Here is a 24032-nt window from a genome sequence, read left to right on the forward strand (position 1 = left end):
GAGACGTGAGCCTGTGTGCAGTCCAACATCTTAAAGTTACAGTTTGACAATTATAAAATGGCCGGAATCGATCCCCATTGGTTTAGTTACAGACAACCCTGGAAAAGATTCTGTACCTCAGCCTGATACTGCAGTGGATGAATGGCAAACGGGTGACAAGAGAACACAGCTAACAAGTGGCACGAGCTTATAGAAGGACGTTCAAAACAGAAGGTTCAACTTAAGAAAACCACCAGCTCTATTAAGGGAGCATGGCATGGGGCGAGTTCTCCTTTCCGTGAGGTTTCTGTCGCTTAAGCTGTACAAACGCGTGCCGTCAGCCTCCCTGAGGGTCTGTTCTGGAGTTGTCTGCAGTGTTTGATTCATTTAAGAATTTCTTTTCTGCTATTGTGTGTATCACTACTTTCATTTTATAAACTCTGCTGAATGAACATGTCTCCTAAAGGTAGACAGCGCTGTGGACTGTGTGCTGAGATTAAGACAGCAGCAGTCTGGAGGTCAGGTCGATCTGCACACCAGTGACCGAACCACAGAGCGACTATGTGTTGCATGTTGATTTACACATGTAAGGGTGAATTCGACTGGTCTCTGTACACACAGTAAGGACCCCACTAGCCTTTAGTGGTCCTGTGTTATTTCCTGCCACGTCCACCATGCCGTGCAAAGCCTTTAATGCCTTTTTGGATGGCCGTGTTTTTGTTTCAGTGGTGTGCCATTTCTTCAGTCCGGTGTGTAAATCATCAGCGCTCCAGCATTATTTCTGTTCATTAGTTTGAATTCTTTTGATATCTGTGCTTTATCTGAAAACCATTCAGCTTTCAATTTTATATTCCAAATTCATTCTGACTTATGCCTGTCTACAGACATCCAAACACCCAGCTTGACATTTGGCCTACAATCAATCTAATGTCAAGTGTGTGGGACAAGCAAATGGCACACAGATGGTGGCCAGGCTGGGGTCACAGGAGCTATGAGACCGCAGCACTAACTACCCTGATAGTCTCATAAAGCTCAGTGAAGAGTTACACTGAATTAAATATCACCTGAGGAGTAAATCACTCAAATTATATTTGTGATACTAGGATGGGGGGCAGGAAAGAAACTGTTCATAAAACAGGCCTGTTTCTAGTATACAGTAAATGTAAGCTAAGTGTGAATTAATTAAGAGTTATTAGTACCTCGCTCACATGCCTCACACTCCACAGCTCACAGCTCCAATCACAGGGACAAGCAGATGACATCTCATGTCCTTTACACTCACGCTTCAAACACTTCATGAAGCTCAAATGATTCCATAAGAGCTCACACTTGACTCCTCTTCTTCCTATTTTTTCTGAATTCACCTCTTAAATTTTAAATTCTTAGCAGTCTTGTCCAAGTTGTGGGTCACGTGTGTCTCTTTCAGGGGGCACCTGCAAAGGATTTTAATGGCTGCTACAACCTCCAATCATTTTATTTTTGCACTCCTAGCCTGGAAGACATGCACTGACTCCGCCCCCAACCCCACCCCTTTAAAACCCGGGATGACATCGCAGGTCGTCAGCTGTTGAGCAGACGGAGCAGAAGGCACATTTATATAGCAACCGACACTAAAAAGTCAAAAATTGTAAAAAGTCTTTCAGGGGGATGCAGCACTCTTGAAATTGCTCAGATATTGGTGTGTGATCACAGAGCCACCAAACATTTTGTTGCAAATAGTCAACAGGGCCACAAGAAACGTGTTGGGGGGGAAAAAAAAAAAAAAGACCAAAATTAACTGTCAAAGATTTGAGAAGAATCAAACGTGAAGTTACCAGGAACTCGTTATCCTCCAGTGCTGTCAAATTCCAGTACTGCAACCCATATGGACTGCCCAGAAGTACAAGGTGTTCAGTGCTCAGAGACATGGCCAAGGTAAGGAAGGCTGAAACCCAACCACCACTGAACAAGACACAGAAGTTGAAACGTCAAGACTGGGCCAAGAAATATCTGAAGACAAAGGTTTTATGGACTGATGAGATGAGAGCGACTCTTGACGGAGCAGATAGATGGACCTGCGGCTGGATCAGTAATGGGCACAGACTACGACTCAGACACCAGTAAGATGAAGGTGGGGTACTGGTATGGCCTGGTATTATTAAAAGACTAGTGACTGGGAGCCCGATCGAATCGGGCTACAAATTCTACGTTTGTGAGCTCCATAATTTCTCTGCAAAGAATGATTTGTTTTTTTAAGTCCTTGAAATGATTTTGTTATCATGGCACTGATTTGTGCTTCAAATAGACCTTTTCGGCCGATGTAGTGAAGAGCTTCCTGTTTAAACCGGGCTGCGAGACGTGAACGCAGCTCTTCGGTGCACCTCATTTGATTTTTTCCAGCAAACAAATTTTCAAAACAAACCGTATTTTACGACTCTAATCAGAGTTGGAGTAATAATTATGTTGCTGTGGTCATTTTAGATCTGAGCTAAAATTTAAAACAGTGACCGTTATTAATACCCAGCCGTCACTACTCAGTTTGCCAATAGATGTCTGAAAGATGGATGCCAAAACCGAACTGCCCAAAGATAGATTTCGACGTACCAAGCAAATGGCGATACGTTCTAAATTACTTACGGTTCCGGAGCTGTCGAAGGGTTTAAGTCAGTCGACGATGTTAGTCCTGGAAAGTACGCCCCACCAAAGCAACGTTCCAAAAACCAACCGAACTTACTGTTATCTGCTCGAATCAAGACCGACTTACTACACTCGGCCGTCCAGCGGCGTCACTGAGGCATTCAAACATTCTTAGCCAGTCATGCAATACTGCGTCCGCATGTGCCACGTGATGTTCTAACTACAGAGGCAGAGTCCCATTGCATGGTTGTAACTTGTATTGAGTCGAGGTATTGACACGAACACCATACATACGGAGAGTATCAAATTATATAGAAGGATGAGCTAGTTGGACCTTTTCAGGTTTAAGATGGACTCAAAATCAACTCCCAAACCTACTGCCAGTTTTTAGAAGACAAAAGACACTTTATTCAAGCAGTGGAAAAAGAAAAGGTCTGCATCTTTCTAGAAGACCATGATTTTTATGCAGGACAACGAACACCCCATCACATACATCGAAGTGCTCCACTGCATGGCTAGCAGGTGAAGGCCTTAAAGATAAAAGAATAATGACATGGCCCCCGAGCTCACCTGACCTAAAGCCCTTCTTAAACGGCAGATTTACGGGGAAGGAAAAGAGAACACGTCTCTGAACGGCGTCTGGGAGAGGCTGTGGTGGCTGCTGCACAAAAAGTTGTCAACAGATCAAGAAACTGACAGACTCCATGAACGGAAGACTTATGACCGTTATTGAACAGAAGGGGCGCTATATTGGGCACTGATTTTTTTTTTCTTTTTGAAATGTCAGAAATGTTTCTTTGTAAATTTTGAATTGTTTATTATTCTCACTTTAATAGATGAAAACAAACAAGTGAGATGGGAACATTTTCATTTTTCCTTTAGTTGCGTAATAATTCTGCACACTAATAGTTGCACACATATGTATTCCCCTGATGATGTTCACACTCACATTTCCTTTGTAAAACATTCAAGTTACACGTTTAACAACATTTTGGATTGACTGATAGCACTGTATTTGTTCCATATTAAAATGAATCCTCAAAAATACAACTTGCTTAATAATTGTGCACACAGTTGAATAGCAACGTTTTTTTTGATCTTACCAGCTGGCTATTGAACTTCAAAAGCAAACATTAATTACGTTAAACTAACGTGGAGAGTTTTGGGAACTCACTGATACTAAACAGCGCACAACACTGTGACTCAACGTGACTTACTTGAGTACCTGTGGACTGACAAACGCCAACATGTCAGCCAACAGTTTCAGCAGGAACACCTGGATAAAAAGGACGCTGAATGTGCGCCATAAGGCCCGAAACAGGGAGGGCTTCCTGCTCTGCCGGGGTCCCAGTAAACTCTCCTCATCCTCTCGGTGTCCCTGAATGAGAAAAGACAAAATACGGTGGGGTTTGTCCTTTTTACTAAAACCACTTGATGCCCTTCCAAAAGAGCAGCGACTTTAATGGGACTAACAGAACACTCGGTGGACTATTTGAATTTATGACATCTTTAGGAAAACACAGTCAAAGGAAAACATGAAAGAAAAACATGTGGAATGTCTCTGTGAGCAAATGAAAAGCAAAAAGAACTGGAAGGCCTGGACCATGTGACAACTGCTAAGTGATCCTGGACACATGAGAACCACTGGATGGCCGCAGACACTTTGAATTGATCTCCTCAAACTCCTTGTCTTATCCAGTTGTTCTGCCTCCATGGCTCTCATTCCAATTCAGTTTGAGTAACACATCCTTGTTGTCACCCGTCTTCTCGTCCTCCACACTTGCTCCACCTACAAAGCTTTTGTACTTGCTTCCAATTGCTGTACAGCTTTGTTCTTCCTCTTATTTCTCCAGATGTTTCTCACAACTCTGTTGCTGCCAGCCTATTAAGCATCTCTTTCTCCAGGGGTCAGATTTATAAAACTTGCTTTAAATGTGCATACGTAGCGTTCCACACAAATGACGACTCACTCATATAATAAATCATACCAGCAAGCCATCACTAGGATGTGTGCCGACATGACAAACATATTACACCTCAAAAACAATGAATATGATATACAGATTTTGCCACTGAACTGGAAGGACTGGGGGAGAGAACAGACACAGGACAGTACCTCCCTCGGCCCGTAAGATGGCAGTACTGCCACGGATTAATGCAGGGCATGCTGAAAGTTGGAGTTTGCTACAGCCCTGTTGAGTCCCGTGGAGGCTGCCAGGGGGAGCTGCGGAGACTACAGAGCCCTATTACATCAGGCTTTCACCACAACTGAGAGTAACTTTCAGAGGAACCAGCTGCCACTATTCTGGGAGCCAAAGCTTGCCAGAGGAGGAGTGGAGGATGACAGAGAGAAAGATAGAGAAGAGAAAGGAAGAAGAAAAGAAAAAGGAAAGGACTGGTGTTATTTGTGTATTGGTGCATAAAGATGTTAAGATTTGCATTGGGTGTGATGAGGATGGACAGGATTAGCAATGAGGACATTAGAGGGTCGCATTCACGATCCCACCCTCCCCTCGCATTTCACACTGCTGTTTTCACATAGACGCGATATAACAGAGGTGAACTCAGATCATGACGACGGTTCTACATGGGATAAAAAATGCATTTTTGCCATCGCTGTACTTTATACATGTACACGGGAAGCTCTGCAGTCTACTTGTGACTTTACGCTGTAGGAAGTAAGTAAATAAATAAAGGTAAATAAGTAAATATCATTCGATCTGGCTCTTATATACAAAGTACATCGACGGCAGCTTCCACCTGCAGCTATAGACTCTTCAGTAAGCGAGTGACTCTCCACGCTAGTGTTTAGATCTGGGCGGTGTATCTGCCCAAAAAAGAAGTCTGACTGCATTCTCGTACCAATGCTTGCACACTGAAGTGTCAGCAGGCACTTTTCGTGACATTACATGTGTATTTTTTGAGCATGCCCTTGTCGATCAAACACAGGAAGCTCTGCAGTCTACTTGTGACTTTACGCTGTACAGAGTAAGTAAATAACATTTGATCTGGCTTTTATGTAAGTAACATATAAATGTTAATGTTTGGGCACATGCACTGTTCAGATCTAAACACTAGCGTGGAGAGTCTATAGCTGAAGGTGGAAGCTGCTGTCGCTGTACTTTGTATATAAGAGCCAGTTCGAATGTTATTTACCTTTATGTATTTACTTACTTCCTACAGCGTAAAGTCACAAGTAGACTGCAGAGCTTCCCGTGTACATATACAAAGTACAGCAATAGCAAAAGTGCAAGGTGCATTCTTTCTCCGATGTAGAACCGGCGTCGTCATCCGATTTCACCTCTGTTATAGAGCATCTATGTAAAAACAGCAGTGTCTAATGGTAGGGTGGGATCGTGAATGCGACTGGGAGAATAAAACTGAATAAAAAAAAATAACAAACCTAACCTTACAAGTATCATAAATTTACACAGGCAGTTACAGACTGAAATCAAATGTATGTTTTTATTCTAAAATAGTAAGAATAATTATGAGCAGCTCACTTCTCAAAACTGACTGGTCTGAGGTCGAACCCATGAAGTTTTGATTACCAGTCAACAGCTGATACCATTGCGCCACCAAAGCTGTTGTAGTAAATGCGTGTCAATGTCACACCCTAACGTAGGTTCTTTTTCTGCAGTTATATTCTTGAATAGAAGCGTATTTGTTCTGTTCTATTTGTACCTTTTGTGAAAGTGTTTCTTTGATATTTGGACTTCAGGCTTCACACATTATACACGTCATGTCTACATTTCGTCAATTATTACTAAAACATGAAAAATGTTTCTGTTTTAACGATGTGTTTACATAGATTGTTGTAGACACGGAACACACCTGAAATGCAAGTGTTCCAAATAATGATATAGTATTTATTAAAGGTGTCATTTTGCTTGACTTCTCACTCTTTACAACTCTAAGCAACTGACACACAGGTAAACAGACTTGAGCTGAGAAAACTGTGCGGGGTGAGGGATGTGATAACTGACTGCTTGCTGCTTATCGACACATTTACAGGACAAAAGACGCTGATGGAGAGGTGCGAAGTGATTTAAGGTGGGATGGATCTACAAAGGTTTTTCGTAGGCTCTGGTAATTCTAGCGTTAAAAGTTTTGAGCCTTAAAACACATCACTTTCAAAACTTGATGGAGTTTCTTTCGTTACCTTTTGCCATTGAATGTGTTCCTCCTTCCAGTGCTTCTCGAAGGCTGGACAGACAGTGTAGGGAGAGTCATGATCATTTAACTCGAAAAGGTCCTCTCTCTGCAAAGGTCTCTTGTAGCCAAGGGTGATTATTCTATTAAAAAAAGTAAACAGAATGATTGTATCTCCTGAATATTTACAGATAAAATAGGAGGCAACGCAAAGAAAACACCAGCTTTAACCTCCTAGATAGAAAAATTAAAATGCAGACATGTCCAACATGTGACCAGAACGGGCAGAAAAGAGCCTTCAAATGACTTCTGAGCCTCTGTAACTGACAGATCTGTTGACCAATCAGAAACTTGTAAAACTAATAACAGTAGTAGCCACACTTGCTTTAAAAACCCCTGATTGCAGAGTTTTACTCAATCAGAGACACAGAAGAAGAAAAAAAAACGCGCGATCGCGATCGTCACATCTATGGAAGACAGCCTATCCATTATGACAGCAAATCCGAACCGACCGCAGTGGCACTATAAGTGCCTGTCATCGATGGGTGATGCAAGGAACATTAGAAATGTAGGGGACAGTATCACTTGGCCACTAACCTGGCTACGACTCTGCCTGACTGCTGTGTTTGTGTATAGGAGAGCGGCAGATCCCGCTACAATAAATAAGCGTGCTGTTTCAGTTTCAAACTGAATAAAGCTGGTGTTGCTAAAGTACTGAGACTCAGCTTTGTGTTTTGGGGTGCAAGACAGGGACTCACACGTCACAATTTCGTATGAATTCTCATGAGAGTCAGACATGACACAGGGTACAGTGAAAAGCCCAGAGGGCAGCTGACTGTGACAACTATTGGCCCAAAATAATAATAATTTAATTTAAAGGCACCTTTTCATGGCACTCAAGGACACTTTACAATAAGTAAAAGAAAACAATACGATAAAACAATTAAGAGAAAATAAGTGAAAAACCAAACAGGCCAAGGGCAAAAGCAGGGGAGCAAGCAAGTTTGAAAAGATAAATTTTAAGTTTGGATTTGATGTTGGGAAGTGAAATCAATGCTGCGGGAGGGATGCAAGTTCCAAAGCCAAAAGATCTAAACGCACTGTAGATAAATGAGTAGAGATTTGAGTAAGAAGACCTGCAAGAAGAGTGCGAGCAGGCGTATAAATGTGTAACAAATCCAGAAGATATACAGGTGCCAGATTATAAAAAGCTTTGAAAGTTAATAGCAAAATCTTCAAATCAATATGAGATTTGGAGTTCACATAAAACCTGAGTTATATGTTCTGTGGAGGTTGTTGTGGTGATGACATGAGCAACAGATTTCTGAATCAGCTGAAGCCTATGGAAAAACTTGTGAGGAAGTATAGAATTACAGTCATCAACGTGAGATGTTACCAAAGCAGGGACAAGGATAGCAGTGCTATTAGGTATAAGAAAGACGATTTACACTGCAAAGGTGAAAATATGCAGACAGGGTAAAGTCATCAATGTGTGCTTTGAAAGACAGAGTGCTGTCAAGGATGGCACCCAAGTTCTTAACCTGAGGAGAAGGAGAAACTGAAAAACCATCAATTGTCAGAGAAAAAGTCTGGTGAGAGTAGACTTAGTACCAATGAAGTCACTGTGAAGGACAGGAAAACAGCAAATATCATCCCATTATATAAAAAGGGTGACCAGGCAGGTCCAAGCAACTAGATGCCACTATCACTGGAAAATTAATGGAAGGAATTATTAAGGAGAAGATGGAGGAACACCTGAAAAGGACAGGACAGTCAGCATAGGGTCAGAAGAGGGAGGTTGTGTTTTACTAACAGGCTGGAATTCTATGAGGAAGAACAAAAGGATACGACCAGAGTGGAACTTATGATATTATTGATGTGGACTTTCAGAAAGCATTTGATAAGGTGCCACGTGAGAGGGTGGGCATCAAACTAAAAGAAGTGGGAGTTCAGGGTGATGTTTTTAGATGGGTGCAGAATTGGCTCAGACACAGGAAGCAGAGGGTGACGATGGTGTGAGGAACCTCATCAGAACTGGCCGATGTTAAGAGTGGTGACCAGCAGGGGGCAGTGCTAGGGTTGCTTGCATTTTTAATATATAGAAACGATTTGTGAAGTTTGCAGAGGATACCAAGATAGGTGGATAAGCAGATAATTTGGAATCCGTTACATCATCACAGAAGGACTTGGACAGCTGACAGGCTTGGGCAGATGAAATTTAATGTCATTAAATGTAAAGACTTACACATAGGAAGTAAAAATGTGAGGTCTAATTACACAATGGGTGGTCGGAAAAATCGAGAGCCCAGCTTATGAGAAGGATTTAGGAGTCATAGTGGACTCTAAGCTATCAACGTCCACACAGTGTTAAGAAGCCATTAAGAAGGCTAACAGACTGTCAGGTTATATAGCGCCTTGATGTGTGGTGGACAAGTCACAGGAGGTTCTGCTCAGGCTTTATAACACACTGGTGAGGCCTCATCTGGAGTACTGTGTGCAGTTTGGGTCTCCAGGCTACAAAAAGGACATAACAGCACAAGAGAAGGTCCAGAGAAGAGCGACTAGGCTGATTCCAGGGCTACAGGGGATGAGTTATGAGGAAAGATTAAAAGAGCTGAGCCTTTACAGTGATGAAGAGGAGACCTGAGTGAAGTGGTTAAAATCATGAAGGGAATCAGTCCAGTGGATCGAGTCGGTTATTTTAAAATGAGGTCATCAAGAACACGGGGACACAGCTGGAAACCTGTGAAGGGTGAACTTCACACAAAAAAGGAAGTTTTTCTTTACACAAAGAACGACAGACACTTGGAATTAGAGACCAAGTAGTGTGGTAGACAGTAAGACGTTAGGGACTTTCAAAACTCGACTTGTTGTGGACTGGTGAGCTTCGTTGGGCTGAATGGTCTGTTCTCGTCTCGAGTGTTATGATGTTCTAAAGAGAACCTCAGTTTTTTCCTTAGTAAAACTGGAGGACAACCACTCATAATCTGGACACACAAAACATCCTCCACATCAACATTGCAATGGAAACACACAGATGTGCTCAACCCGTTACTGGAGTGAACTCTGCAATGTTATTCTTTGTATTTAGGGATGAAACACCTTCAGAAAACATAAAGAAATTAGACATGGGTTTAATTCCAACTAAAATTCAGAAATCATTTCCTTTCTTTTGTTTTAGACTACAGTTACCATTTAGTTGTTCTCAATTCATGTTGGATTCCTTCTTTTGTGTTTTTTCTCACTCCTTGCCGTGTTCCTTTTCACGCGAGTCGAGTCTTTAATTAACGTAATGCTCTCAGGGGCTGCCTGATGCTGCAGTTGTGGGACCCCCACATGGTCTACAGAAGCCTGTCAAATCCTCCGAGTCAATGCTGAAGCTCTGGCTTCGCTCGTGTTTGTCAGGACTAACTCATTTTTGTAAGTGTTACTACTTTTGAAGATTTTTGTTCTAATTACAAGCACCAGATTTTTTTGGATAGTTGCCTTGTGGTTTGCCTCTTGTAGACAAACCTTTTTGACTGCTCCTGCCCTGGCTTTTTGTTAACGTTTTCTTGAGTCTTTTGTTAATAAAATATACAATTGAAAACAAACTTTGTTCTTCTAATTTACGCAAAGCCTGCTTCTTGAGTTTGTAGCCAGGCTAACTTTGTTTCTAGGCCTAGTCTGGAGGTGAAGCCTGTTTTCTGAGTTGTGCACAGCCCAGCAATTATCAGAGATCTTAGTTGCTTTAAAGGTCTGTTTGTACTCGGGTGCCAAGAGCAAAGGACGCACAGAGGAGGCGCACCCTTGTCTGCATTCGGTGCCCAGCACTGTACATTTGCAGAATCCTTACCAAGTTTTTTCTTTGCCTTTACATATTGATCTCAAAGATATTTCCATTTCTGCATGCACCAACTTTCATCTTTACCCAGGGCCTGGGCAGTTTCTTACCATGAATTTGGGCACATTTTGCCATCTCTGTGTGCTTTTAATGTTGGATTGGATCGGTGAGGGTAGCTCTGAATCTCCTCATACACCTGTTCCTCAGATGAGCCCGTGTTTTCTTGTCCAGCATGTGTGCAGTCAATGTGTGCAGGATGGGCGCACAGGACTGCTCAGCCACAGAATTCTGCAGGCATGTGGTCACTGACATGGCAATGCCGAGGCGCTAAGTATAAGCGGGCCTTCATTCCTTCTTTTACTTGCCTTTTGTGTTGCTCCTTTCTTCAGAAAGTCAGATGGCCTTTGTCAGTACAGGTGGGCCTGTGTAGGTAAACAGTTAACCAGATCACCACAGTGAAAGGAACCCCCTAAATTTTGTAAAATCTCACTTAACCTTTTTTTTCTGAACGATGAATCAGAGCATCTTGCATTGGTGAAATGTAATCAAGCAGCGGCAAATGCAATGTTCATTTCAAAAATGAGTGGGATATAAAGAACACAAGAACATGACAACATGATAGATAGATAGATAGATAGATAGATAGATAGATAGATAGATAGATAGATAGATAGATAGATAGATAGATAGATAGATAGATAGATAGATAGATAGATAGATAGATAGATAGATAGATAGATAGATAGATAGATAGATAGATACTTTATTAATCCCAAGGGGAAATTCACAAACAGCCTATAGGTGTCACCAATGGATGAACTAAAGCTCTGAAAATCAATTTCAATGGATAAGGTTGTTCAGACCATTGATTGGACAGTTTCTACTCTTAAGCACAGTTACAGAACCTGAAGATGCTCCAGAGGATGCCATAACAGAAGGGTGGACTAAGTGCAGGCAATACCTGGACAGGACGCCATATGATTCCTGTCCTGACTGGGGTGCCTGAAGGCTACAGGAATCAGTAAAAGAGAGGACAGCAGGAGGCAGTTTGTCCCCCACTATAATAGGTGTCAGCATTCCTCATACAGAGTTCCAGTTTGGACACCCACAGGGCAGCATGGGAGCAGGAGACCCAGAAGTGCCACCCACCGTCACAAAGTGCTCCCGTGTCCAGCATAAAAAGGAGCCCACTGCAACACAGGGACGAGCTAGAGTCAGGAAGACGAGGAAGAGGAGGATTGTGAATTTCCCCTTGGGATTAATAAAGTATCTATCTATCTATCTATCTATCTATCTATCTATCTAATGCTTGTGTGGAGGAGGCAGTGACAAGAGAGAGAAGAACATAAACCAGTTGTGCTGTACTGTGCTTGTGCTTAATTGTATTTGCGGCTGTGGTGGGAAACGCTTAGGGAAGTGCTTCCCACAATTAAACACTCTTTGCCTTTTATATTTGAGTCCAAACCTGCTTGTGCTGGGTGTGGAGGAGCTGGAGCGCCTCTGGTGTCCAAACACTTTAGCAAAAAAAAAAAAAAACTGCTGACATTAAGTAGGAATAATAAAAAGGAACAATGCTGAAGTTGGATACAGTTTGAACCAAATGATAATGGAAATCCTGAATACTTAAAGATGCTCTTAAAAAGGCACTTGTTAAATTGTCAAATAGGAGAAATCTGTAGACACAATCACCCCAAAGCTTTGCTCTGCTCATGCCCTCTGCCTTCTTGTTGTCGGCCTCAGGTCTGATTGTATCTGTCAGGATTCATTTTTTAAGCAGTTACAATTTGAGGCCTTTTATTTATTTGTATTTATCACTACTCTTTGCAATGAAGCGTTTGTTCAAATGCCAAAAAGATCCTGCTGCATACTCTATAGCAGGGGTGGGCAAAGTCATTCCTGGAGGGCCGCAGTGGCTGCGGGTTTTTGTTCCAACCCAGTTTCTTAATCAGAAAACAATCCTTGCCAATAATTACATTTCATGGCTTGTTAGTGCTTTAACTCTGCTACGTCAACTCATTCTCATATCCTAGATTTTTTTTTCATTCTAAGGATATCATCCAAATACTTTGAAGTATAAAATGGAGGGGTAATTCTCAACCCTTCACTTTTTTCTCTTCTCTTTCCTTCCAAGTATTTAACTAAACCAAATAGTCCACGATAAATACACACAGGTGTAAAGGGGAACAAGCAAAATGGAGAGCTGCTGGTTTCTTTTGTCATTTGCATCTTATTGGTAATAAGGAGTAATTAAAAACAGAGAATGCAGCTGTTTAAGACTTAAATAAGCAATAAGGGCTCAAAATCATAGTGAGGGAGACAACTAAAATGCCAAGAAGGAAAGAAGGTTTGTGCTGACAGAAGCTGTGTTTCTAGAGCAATAAGTGATTCTTATTAAGCAATTGGGTTGGAACAAAAACCTGCAGCCACTGCGGCCCTCCAGGAATGACTTTGCCCACCCCTGCACTATAGGCTACTGTTTGATGTGAAGCAATGCACTCTTTATAAAGAAATGGCACTGTTTGTTTGTTTAAACTATCACAATTACAATGCACTTAACCCGTTTGTTTAAATACTACAACAGTCTACACCACAAACAATAAGTGTGCCCCCGACACTGTGAGTGATTTGAAGAAGATTATCAGCCCTCCAGCACACACCTACGTTTAGGTTTTCAGAGTAATTCATATCTGACATGTCACATCTCTCAGACTGGGCTGAGTTGGGGTCTTCTGTTCACTAAGTGTGTGGATTGTGAACGCAGACAGAGCAGAATATGAAGGACCCACAAAGAGCTGCTGTGCCACCTGTTATATCTACAGGCAATAATATTGTACTAATAAAAGGAAGAAGACGAAGACAGGTTCAAAGTAGTAAACTAACAGGTCCTTTACTAAGATCGTTCCCAGAGTACACGTTACACAGTTTTATTATTAGTCTCTACTTCCTAATAGCTCTCCAATACCCATAATCCTTTATTACCACGGAATCCCCAAAAGTCCAGACTTACAATATACTACACCACCCTTGATCAAATGTTAATAAAATAAGACGCTTACCTATTAAACCACCAATACGTGAGCCAGCTCAGGTAAGACACGTTCCTTTCTGGGTTGGGGTTCTAAAAACAAAGCAAAAAGAAATGTTAAGACTTGACACCCACTTGACGTCAGAGCTGTACAAGATGGCAGCCAAGGTGCTTTAGCACTCAGGGCCACCGATCAGACAGACTGTGAGTTCAAGTAACCTCAGAGCTGGAAATGCAGCAAAGATACACCAAGAAATGAGCAGCCCACTGGCGGACTGCCTTTTGAGACGCTTACTGGGCTCTCTTTGGTCCTCGGCATGGCTTTCACATTTTTAAACACACATTGCTTGATCCAAACTACCATACACCACTCTCAAGTCTTCATGGCTGTGCCAGACAAACAAAACGCCTTTCATTATCACCACTTTCATGCTGTTATAGGATTAGCGGTGAAATAAAAATTAATATTTACAACTCATGACACATGATATCCGATATGCTTGTCCACAAGGCTCTATCCTGGTCCGCTGCTCTTCTCAATCTACATGCTTCCGTTAGGTCAGATTATCTCAGGGCACAACGTGAGTTACCACAGCTATGCTGATGACACACAGCTGTACTTATCAATAGCACCTGATGACCCCGACTCTCTCGATACACTAACACAATGTCTGACTGGTATTTCTGAATGGATGAATAGTAATTTTATCAAGTTAAATAAAGAGAAAACTGAAATTTTAGTGATTGGAAATAATGGATTCAATGAGGTTATTAGAAATAAACTGGATACATTAGGATTAAAAGTTAAGATGGAAGTAAAAAATTAGGGGTAACCGTTGACTGTAATCTGAATTTTAAATCGCATATTAATCAGATCTCTAGGACAGCATTTTTCCTCTTAAGAAACATAAGTAAAGTTAGACCTCTTATATCATTGAAAGATGCTGAGAAATGAGTTCACGCGTTTGTTTTCAGTCGACTACATTACTGTAACGCACTCCTCTCAGGACCACCAAAAAAGACATAAATCACTTGCAACGAGTGCAGAATGCAGCTGCTAGAATCCTAACTGGGAAAAGAAAATCTGAACACATTTCTCCAGTTTTGATGTCACTACACTGGTCACCTGTGTCATTCAGGATTGACTTTAAAATTCTGCTTATGGTTTATAAAGCCTTCAATAATCTGCTCTATTTTATATATCAGAGTGCCTGACACCTTATATTCCAAATCGTAACCTTAGATCCTCAAATGAGTGTCTCCTTAGAATTCCAAAAGCTACTGCTGAGAACACATTACTGTAACATGACCTTTTCCTAACTTCACTTTAACTTAATCCTGATACTCTGTATGTTCAATTCTTCATAATAACTATTCATGGTGGCTCTAAAATCCGTACTGACCCCAACTCTCTCTTCTGTTTCTTTTTCCGGTTTCTTTGTGGTGGCGACCTGCGCCACCACCACCTACTCAAAGCATCATGATGCTCCAGCATTGATGGACTAAAAGGCAGAAGTCTACGTGACCACCATTATCAAGCCCTTCCGTGAGAATCCTAAATCCAAAGAGGACTGTTTCATTCATGTTAGGTAGAATGCCCAGAGGGGACTGGGTGGTCTCGTGGTCTGGAATCCCTACAGATTTTATTTTTTCTCCAGCCGTCTGGAGTTTTTTTTGTTTTTTCTGTCCACCCTGGCCATCGGACCTTACTCTTATTTTATGTTAATTAATGTTGACTTATTTTATTTTCTTACTGTGTCTTTTATTTTTCTATTCTTCATCATGTAAAGCACTTTGAGCTACATTTTTTTTGTATGAAAATGTGCTATAGAAATAAATGTTGTTGTTGTTGTTAAATATCCTCAGTTGTATTAGAAAACGGTCTGGTAGAGGTCCATAGACGGCTAGTAAAGGATCAAACATAACATCATAATCACAACCACTGCCCATGAAACAGTCTAATATGATAGCCCACATGCCGATGCTTGGCTCTTGGAGGGCTAGGACAACCCGTAAAGAATCAAATATCAGAAATATGATCATGTTGGCGGTCATCCTCCACCACTTATCTAACACCGGGTCAATCTTAGCAGTGAGGCCCACACATGTCCCCTTTCCCTTTCCACACTTGCCAGCTCAGTTTGTGTGTCTGGTTTCCAGTCCAACAAGGCTTTTGCCTTTGCTGGCCACGCCGGTCCCACTGCACCAGGCCCCTATTCCTCCTGCAGGTGGTGGGCTCACAGGAGGCACTGACCTCCAAACAGCACAACATGAGACTCCCTGTGCCTAGAACTTTGTCCTCAATCCCCAGCTTTTCATATCTCATTACGGTGACCCTCTACTTCAAGTCCTTCTGCTCTTCTTTACTGAAGACACCTATTGGTTTACTCTTGATATTAAGGGTGTCATTGTTTGCACAATATATGGTCCTGAAATTACCTAGAATGAGCCTTTTTGGCTCTAGAGAGCCAAACGTAACAAAGAACCCTCAAAAAGCTCAGTGTCTTGCAGAACTGGACATCACGAGGAGTCCAATGGTGTGTCGTATGTGCGAGTCAGGAGGTGCCGGACATGAGAAACTGAAGGGATTTCAAAGTGTTCAGAATGAACTGTTATGAGCACAAAAACGATTCAAATTAAAAAGTGAAGAACGCATCCAAACCAGTCCTTCCTGTTCCTCAGTCTGTCAAGCCGGCTCATGCAGAGTCAGCAAAAAGGGAAATGAAAAAAGTGCCCGCAGATTTCTGTCAGCAGCCAGGTGTTATCAGTCAGGTGACGTCTTGTTTGGTGGCAGAAGAAACCAATCTGCACAAATATCAAAGATGTCCTTCTCAGATGTAGGAAGCCATCAGAACACTTTTAACAAGGTCATCACAACACTGCCACTGGTGTTCATCAGGGTTGTTGTTCATTTCATTCTGGCCACCAGCTGTGTGATGGAGACATGGTGGCAAGCCGAGGGCTCTCCTCCCCACTGTTATGTACACACGGTTTTCCATGTGTTCCACTATCAGATGGCACAGTGACAGAGCCAGTGTCCTCTCGTTGCTGTCTGTGTGGAGTTTCCATGTCCTCCCTGTGTCCGAGTCGACTCACCACCAGCATCTCAAAGATGCATACAGTAGATAACTTCACAAGTAGGCCCTCTAATGGACTGGCTCTCCATTTAAGGGTGAATCCTACCTCGTGCTTGAAGCTGCCTGGAATGGATCAAGTGTGGTCTGAAAGTGTGAGGTTGCTGTATGATGTGTTATAATGGAGAGCTACAGCATATCCCAGTAACAGAAAGTAGCCCTGGAAGGGGCGCCAGACCACCACAGAACATCCCCTGGGCCAGTCAACCTAAACTACAAGTCGCTGCAATGTGGAAGGTAACCAAAATATCCAAATGAAAACTGACAGACTACACCACACCAGGGCCAGAACATGAACCCAGGGCTCTGGATCTGTTTGGCTGCCGCACTAACCCCCATGCCCACCCAAGCACATAGGAGTACATCCATTTGAAAATCCAGTGACAGCACCTTAGTTTCATAGAAGGCGTCATTGTTGATTGAGGTGTGCTGATCCAGAAGAAGTCACACTGGAGGTCCGTCTTCAAGACAAGGAAACGACTAAACGGTCCAACGTTAGAAATTAGAAAGCCTACAAGTCCTTGAAATGTATTTTACAAACTAAAAAAGAATAAGCTGTGCAAAGTGCTATCACGGTAATGGACATTACTGACAGGCCTTACTCTGCTCGCAGATGATTCAGGCCAGCAGAGAGCGAATAAAAAGCACTGGGACAGACGGTGAATGGACGTCATAAACGTAAGCAAGGACACTGAAAGGGTAAAGTGCAAGTGGCCCACAAGGTACAACAAGTCGTTACATTCATTTTTGTCCTTGAAGTGTTTCTGACAATATTACAAAAAATAATTAGGTTCTCCATTGGTGACATTTTATTTTTGTTGTTGGTGCCACTAATGTGTGACTTGTGTTCTCTTTGTTGTCAGGTGGTTCCTAGGCAGGACGACTAGGAGAGTGTGATGAATTAACATAATTACCTCGTTGTTATAAATGTTAGTGTCGTCAATGTCCTGGTTGTCCAAGTTTGTGGATTCAGTTTCACTTATTAATGACACCTGCTGCTGCCCACTTCATGGAGGCTCATGTGATGTTAAACCCGAGTGTAGTGGCTCCAGATATCATTCCAAACACGTTCTACTTTTCAGTGGATGCACGTCCCAATTAAATTTGTAATTATTTACTCGATGTACAAACTCTCAAGATGGATAACTGGAATTTTCCGTGAACTGAAGAAGCTTGATGCGGTTCTCCACATCTTAAGATTTTGCAGGCCTATTTATCCTGAAATGCCTCAGTCACCGAAGCCTCTGCTTGTTCTTATCCACCTCATTTCCATTTTTATGTAATTTGAACTGTAGTAATTTGAACCTCCAAATCCGACACCATGGTCCTCAGGTGGAAAAGGGTGGAGTGCCCCATCAGGGTTGGGAGCGAGATCCTGCCCCAAGTGGAGGAGTTCAAGTATCTCGGGGTCTTGTTCACGAGTGAGGGAAGAATGGAGCGTGAGATGGACAGGCGGATCAGTGTGGCGTCCACAGTGATGCGGGCTCTGCATCGGTCTGTCTGGTGAAAAAGGAGCTGAGCCGTAAGGCAAAGCTCTCAATTTACCAGTTGATCTACGTTCCTACCCTCACCTATGGTCATGAGCTGTGGGTAGTGACCGAAAGAACGAGATCACGAATACAAGCGGCTGAAATGAGTTTCCTCCGCAGGGTGTCTGGGCTTTCCCTTAAAGATCAGGTGAGAAGCTCAGTCATCCGGGAGGGGCTCAGAGTAGAGCATCGAGAGGAGTCAGATGAGGTGGCTCGGGCATCTGATCAGGATGCCTCCTGGACACCTCCTTGGCAAGGTGCTCTGGGCACGTCTAACCGGGAGGAGGCCCCGGGGAAGACCCAGGACACGCTGGAAGGACTATGTCTCCCGGATGGCCTGGGAACGCCTCGGTATTCCCCTGGAAGAGCTAGAAGAAGTGGCCGGGGAGAGGGAAGTCTGGGCATCTCTGCTCAAGCTGCTGCCCCCGCGACCCGACCTTGGATAAGCAGAAGATGATGGATGGATGAACTGTAGCTGTGGGATTTGTCACAGCACTTTGAGTCTGCGCTAAGCGAAAATTAGGGAGGCTCTGATGCTCACATTACTGGATCATCCAACTCGGATACCAATTCCGATTTTTTCTTCTTTAACTCTTTACAAACCCTCACACCAAAGGCAAGGAGAAGCCTAATGTTTTATATTCAAGTGCTATCTTTTATAATTAAACTACAGATGACGGGTGTCACCTCTTCAATGTTTATTAAGAAAATGAAAGTTTGAAGGCTTACTGTTTAGTGACAATAAAAATGCTAAAAGACGCTCCCCTAAAATGCATACTTTTATAGCTAAAAACATATGAAGAAAAAAATATTGATCCATAGTACACAATGCATTAAAGAAAAAATGCTTCTCATAATTATAAGCTTTTATGATCTCCAATGTACTTATCTGAAACAAACCTTAATTTAAAGAAAAGTAATTTGTCTAACAAAAAAAAAAAACTATACCCGTTAGCTACCAACCAAAAGTTTCAGAAGACCTCAGTTTTTCTTCAGATTTAATCAGTTGAAATGCAATGAATGACCTAAAATGGTGAAAAGGTAAGTAGTAAACTGGCAGAGGTTTAAATTTAAAGTTTAGGTTGGCAAAAACTGAAAAAAAGAAATTTCAGAATATTACAAATGGACCTTCGTTAGAGAACAGCTAATAAGTTACGACTTAGAGATGTTGTGCAGCAATTGAAGTACATGATGCCTTGCAAGTTGAAGCACAAAATTTGCACAGGTGTCCCAATTTGTGTTGATTACTTAAAGCAGAGCTGGAGCAGACTACTGAGTTACTACACCCTCTGAAGTACCACTTGGACAATATTCCAGTGATAATGAAGTGAAATGAGAACGAGCATTATCACCCTTAGAAGGGTAGGCCACTCATTTAGAGAAACTGCAAAGGAAAAACCTAAATATCAGTGAGTCCAGTGGAGTCCTACACAATCCAAAGGCAATTGGAAACTGGAAGAAACTCCCATATAAGTGATCTGGCAGAGCCAAAGTCACCAGCCAATCAAAAGACACGTTCCTGAGGGTCACCGGCTTACGTGATCACAGACACGAGTGTCAGTTTGTACTGTGAAGAGGAGACTTTGTGCTTCAGGTGTAACAGTAAAAGTGGCAGGAAGAAAGGACTAACTAGGGCCTTGAAATACCAACTGTGGACCACTGCAGACTGGAAGAAAACCAAAGAATCCAAGTTTGAAATTTTTGGATCATCATGCAGGGTGTTAGTACGGCATCAAGTTGTTGACAGGATGGGTCCTCAGTGTGTGACACCAATAGGCAGACAGACAGACAGACAGACAGATAGAAGGCACTAAATAATATATAGAGTTAGACAGACAGACAGACAGAAGGCACTATATAATAGATAGATAGTAGACACTTTATTAATCCCAAATTCACACACTCCAGCAGCAGCATACTGATAAATGGAGGAGGAAGTGTGAAGGTCTGGGCTTCTTTTGCTGGAGGCAGAGTTGGCGACTGGCATTCAGAATCAAAAAAGGTTCCCACAGCATTTTGCAGGACCAGTCAATCAATACCCTGTGGTCTGTGTCTAGCAGGTCAGGAGCTCATCCTACAGCAGGACAATGAGCCAACACATACCTCCATGCCATGTCAGAATGAGAAGGTCCAGTTTAAAACATGGACTGGCCAGCACAGCCTCCAGATTTAAACCCCACTGAGTTGGTTTTGGATGAAATGGAGAGAAAGGTGAAAGGAGAGCAACCTACAGGAGCAACACATTGGTGGGAACTTCTGCAACAGTACTGGGACGATCTTTGTGACCAACATTTGATTTCACTTATAGAAAAGTTTGAAAAGTGCTTTGAGTAGTGAGAAAAGCTCTCCATAAAAGAATTATTATTATGATTATTATTATTATAGAAGGCCACGGGTGAGTTTGGCTGTTAAATCAGTAAAAGGTGGCTGCTTTGATGAATTAAAAATTTCAATACAATTTTGTACACTTAGTGATTCCTTGACTTTTTTATTTATTCACCATTGTTTATTTGTTGTCAATTTCATGAAACATTAAGACATTAAACTGCGTGCATTTCCATAAATATATATATCTCTGACAAACTGATTTACTGAATTTATATTGCCAGTTAAACTCTGCTTAAATGTAAATATACTCACAGGTTTGAATTATTTTAAACATTAATTACACAATGGCTGTTTTTGCTGTTAAAATACACATTGTACTCTATACTCTATTTATCGTTTTTTCTTCCAGTGTAATTATAATTATGGATTACCGTTTTCATTATGCAGTTGTTTTCTTACCAGAACGTACACACTGTATGACACGCACAAACAAATAAGAAGCAGAGTACAGAATGGCGAGTATCTACCAAATCTCCTAAGATGTTCATCAGTAAGACCCAAGGCAGGCGTGTTTAACAGTCAAAGTCAAACTTGTAAATTATGCTGTGAAACTTACAGGCCTGCTGTCAACTGCACAGCAATTTCAAAGTCGTCTTCTCTTTTTCTGCTGTATTTATCACGAGCCTGCGCTCCGTCCAAACTCAGATCAGTGGCGTCCGTTTTAATTAAAGGACAAAATCCATCCATCCATCCATTTTCTAACCCACTGAATCCGAATACAGGGTCACGGGGGTCTGCTGGAGCCAACACAGGGCACAAGGCAGGAACCAATCCCAGGCAGGGTGCCAACCCACCGCAGAAGGACAAAATACAAAGGTTGGAATTCATTAAAGGCACTTTTCTAGACCATTTGTCTAATGACACAAGACGAGTCCTGCGATTCGTTCTTCTCAGCTCATGACTCCACTTTCTTTAATGTAACGATGAAGATTCCAGTCTTCTCTCTCTAGTAAAGTCGGCCTTACTGCTCTCTGTTCACAGAAAGTTCACAGCAAAAACCACACAAGCGGACACTCGCGACTGAAATACCTCACATAAAGCAGCACCACAACTAAATTAGAAAAGCAGACGATGAAAAATGTGTTTGTTGTTGATCAGCCCAGGCCCGGCCTTAGGCATAGGCAAAGTAGGCGACCGCGGGGCCCCAGATCGACGGCGGCGCAGGCCCCCGGCCCGCCCGTCCCCTCGCATGTTTAAATCACGTGGGCCAGCGGGGGCGTGTCCGCGTGGGCGGCTGTCGAAAAAGGGACGCAGGGTGATGACCTCATAACGTTACAAGAAAACGTCTCTTGGTCTAATTTTCACGCATTTCGCACAGCTTCCAGGGGGCCCTGGACCCCATAATACCTAAGACCGGGCCTGATCAGCCAGTTTACCAACTGCCATTCGAGTGTTTTGAAGTGAAAATCGTCGAGTTTAGATTAGTAGCCAATCGATCAGAACATCTCAAAAACTCGCCTGATGTGACCTGAACAGCCGCCAGTTAGAGGCTGGTCTCTCAGTGAAAGCTGCAATGTGTTTGATTTATATCATGTAACACGAGGAGGCCTGGTCATGTGATTTACATTCAGAATTACAAGTCTTATATGGAAACGTATCAAGTAAAATAGGAAAGAAAATCAAATACAGTATGCTTGCTGTGTCACATGGGTAAATAGAAGGACCAGGACTCAAGACAAAGCTAAATCATAACTGGGAAGACAGAAGATCAATGTGTCAAAATCAGAGGACCAAACAACACAAACACGACAAACAAATCCGAAAACACTCTCAGGAAATGCACTTTATACCCTGTGACCTCTGATGTAGTCGCTAGCAACCAAATATCACTCAGTAAACGCTTATTACACAAAATTTGGTTCCTGTACAAAAACTAAATGGCATCCTGGGAATTTTAAAACAATTCCAAATAAAAAAAAAAAACATAAATCAGGATTAGCTTTCATTCATTAAAAATGAATGCAAGTAATAACATTCCAACTAAAGCAGCTAATCCTGTCAATGTCAGGTCTTTTACTCATTGTTTAGGAGGAGAAGCTGTTTTTGCCCCTCTTTTTTGTTGTAAGGGGGCAGTGATTCAAGAATTTGTCGATCCAAACCTGATCTGATGAATCCATTTTCCAAAGAAAGCTGTCAGGCTCAGTAAGGAAATCTCGAGTACTCTGTGTCACAGGTGGGCTACAAAAGACCAAAGTAATAAATGAAGATTCTGCACTTGGCACTCGCAGATGAATCATCCGCTAACTGAGATCGAGCAAACCGGTACTTCAGGTTCAACCTGCTGACCTTCCAGTCACTGACTTAATGGAGGAATTGGAATTCACTCCGCTTCGTGGACTGGTAGAAAACGCTGACGAGACTCTCCTGACAGAATGAGTGTGCAAAACCGCCTTTGAGGTCTGAGCCGTGGCTCCATTTCCATTCGACGGCTGCCCTTCTGGAATGTCCTCAGTCCTGTTTCTGCTATTTGTCTAACCTGACGCCTGGCCAGTTTCCCCCTTTCTCTCTGTTTATCCCACTTACTACTATAAATGAATTGAATCCAATTTTAGGGGGGTGGGAACAAAATGCAGAAACCATCCCTGAACGGAGCGATGGGGGACTCAGTCCAGAGTGACCAGTTAAGGAAAACCACAAGTCTTTTGTGATGGTTTGTACAAAAATACAAGACATTTGACTGGTGAGACCCAAAGGTATAAAAGCTCCACAAGCAAATTCAAAGTTGCCCTCCTGATACTATTAAACCCCAACTACAAGCCTTGACAAATGTTTAAAAATAAAAAGGCTTTCTTAATCAAAGGCTCTGCAATACAGGAAGCTCCAAAGAGCTCAAAGGAGGAGCCTGAAAAGTCAAGGCTACCACAGTAAACAAAGGGGCGTTCCTGGTGGTGATTGACATATGGCCCCGCCCCTTCTCAAACCACCCTAGGCACATCGCTGAGGCCTAATCCACTTACAAATAAACACAAGCAAAAATTTACATAATAAACAAAAGAAACATAAATACAAATACAGTATGAAAATATGAAAATCAAACACAACTTTGAGCCCCCAGCCAGGGTGGAAATGCTGGCTGAAACATAACAGAAACCCCATAAAGCCACAGAAGAAGGCTGCAGAGTCCATCCATGTTCAAACCCACCACTGGACTCGTCAGGGCTTCTCATTTTAAGGCTTAGCCCTCCAATGAGAGATCATTATTATTATTAATTATTTATTATTTGGCGGATGTCTTTATCCAAGGCAACGCACAACATCTGAGATACAACTGGATACTTTTCTTCTGTGTTTCCAATTGAAGAACAGGCAGGTGAAATGACCTGCTCAGGGTCGCACAGTGTTAGCACCAGGATTTGGACCCACAACCCCAGGGTTTGAAGTCCCAG

The 24032-nt window shown here is 42.3% G+C and overlaps 1 protein-coding gene across 1 annotated transcript in view; it reads right to left on the reverse strand.

Annotated features, from left to right (window-relative positions):
* The window catches only part of LOC120524644 (multidrug resistance-associated protein 1-like), a 104469-nt gene that overhangs the window by 75710 nt on the left and 4727 nt on the right, over positions 1-24032 (reverse strand). The window contains exons 3-5 of the mRNA XM_039746471.1: positions 13627-13688; positions 6758-6890; positions 3813-3973 (exon numbers count right to left, since the gene is read on the reverse strand). Of these exons, the coding sequence (XP_039602405.1) occupies positions 3813-3973; positions 6758-6890; positions 13627-13688 (356 nt within the window). The remainder of the gene's footprint in view (positions 1-3812; positions 3974-6757; positions 6891-13626; positions 13689-24032) is intronic.

The sequence above is a fragment of the Polypterus senegalus genome, chromosome 2, assembly GCF_016835505.1.
Source record: "Polypterus senegalus isolate Bchr_013 chromosome 2, ASM1683550v1, whole genome shotgun sequence".
NCBI lineage: Eukaryota > Metazoa > Chordata > Cladistia > Polypteriformes > Polypteridae > Polypterus > Polypterus senegalus.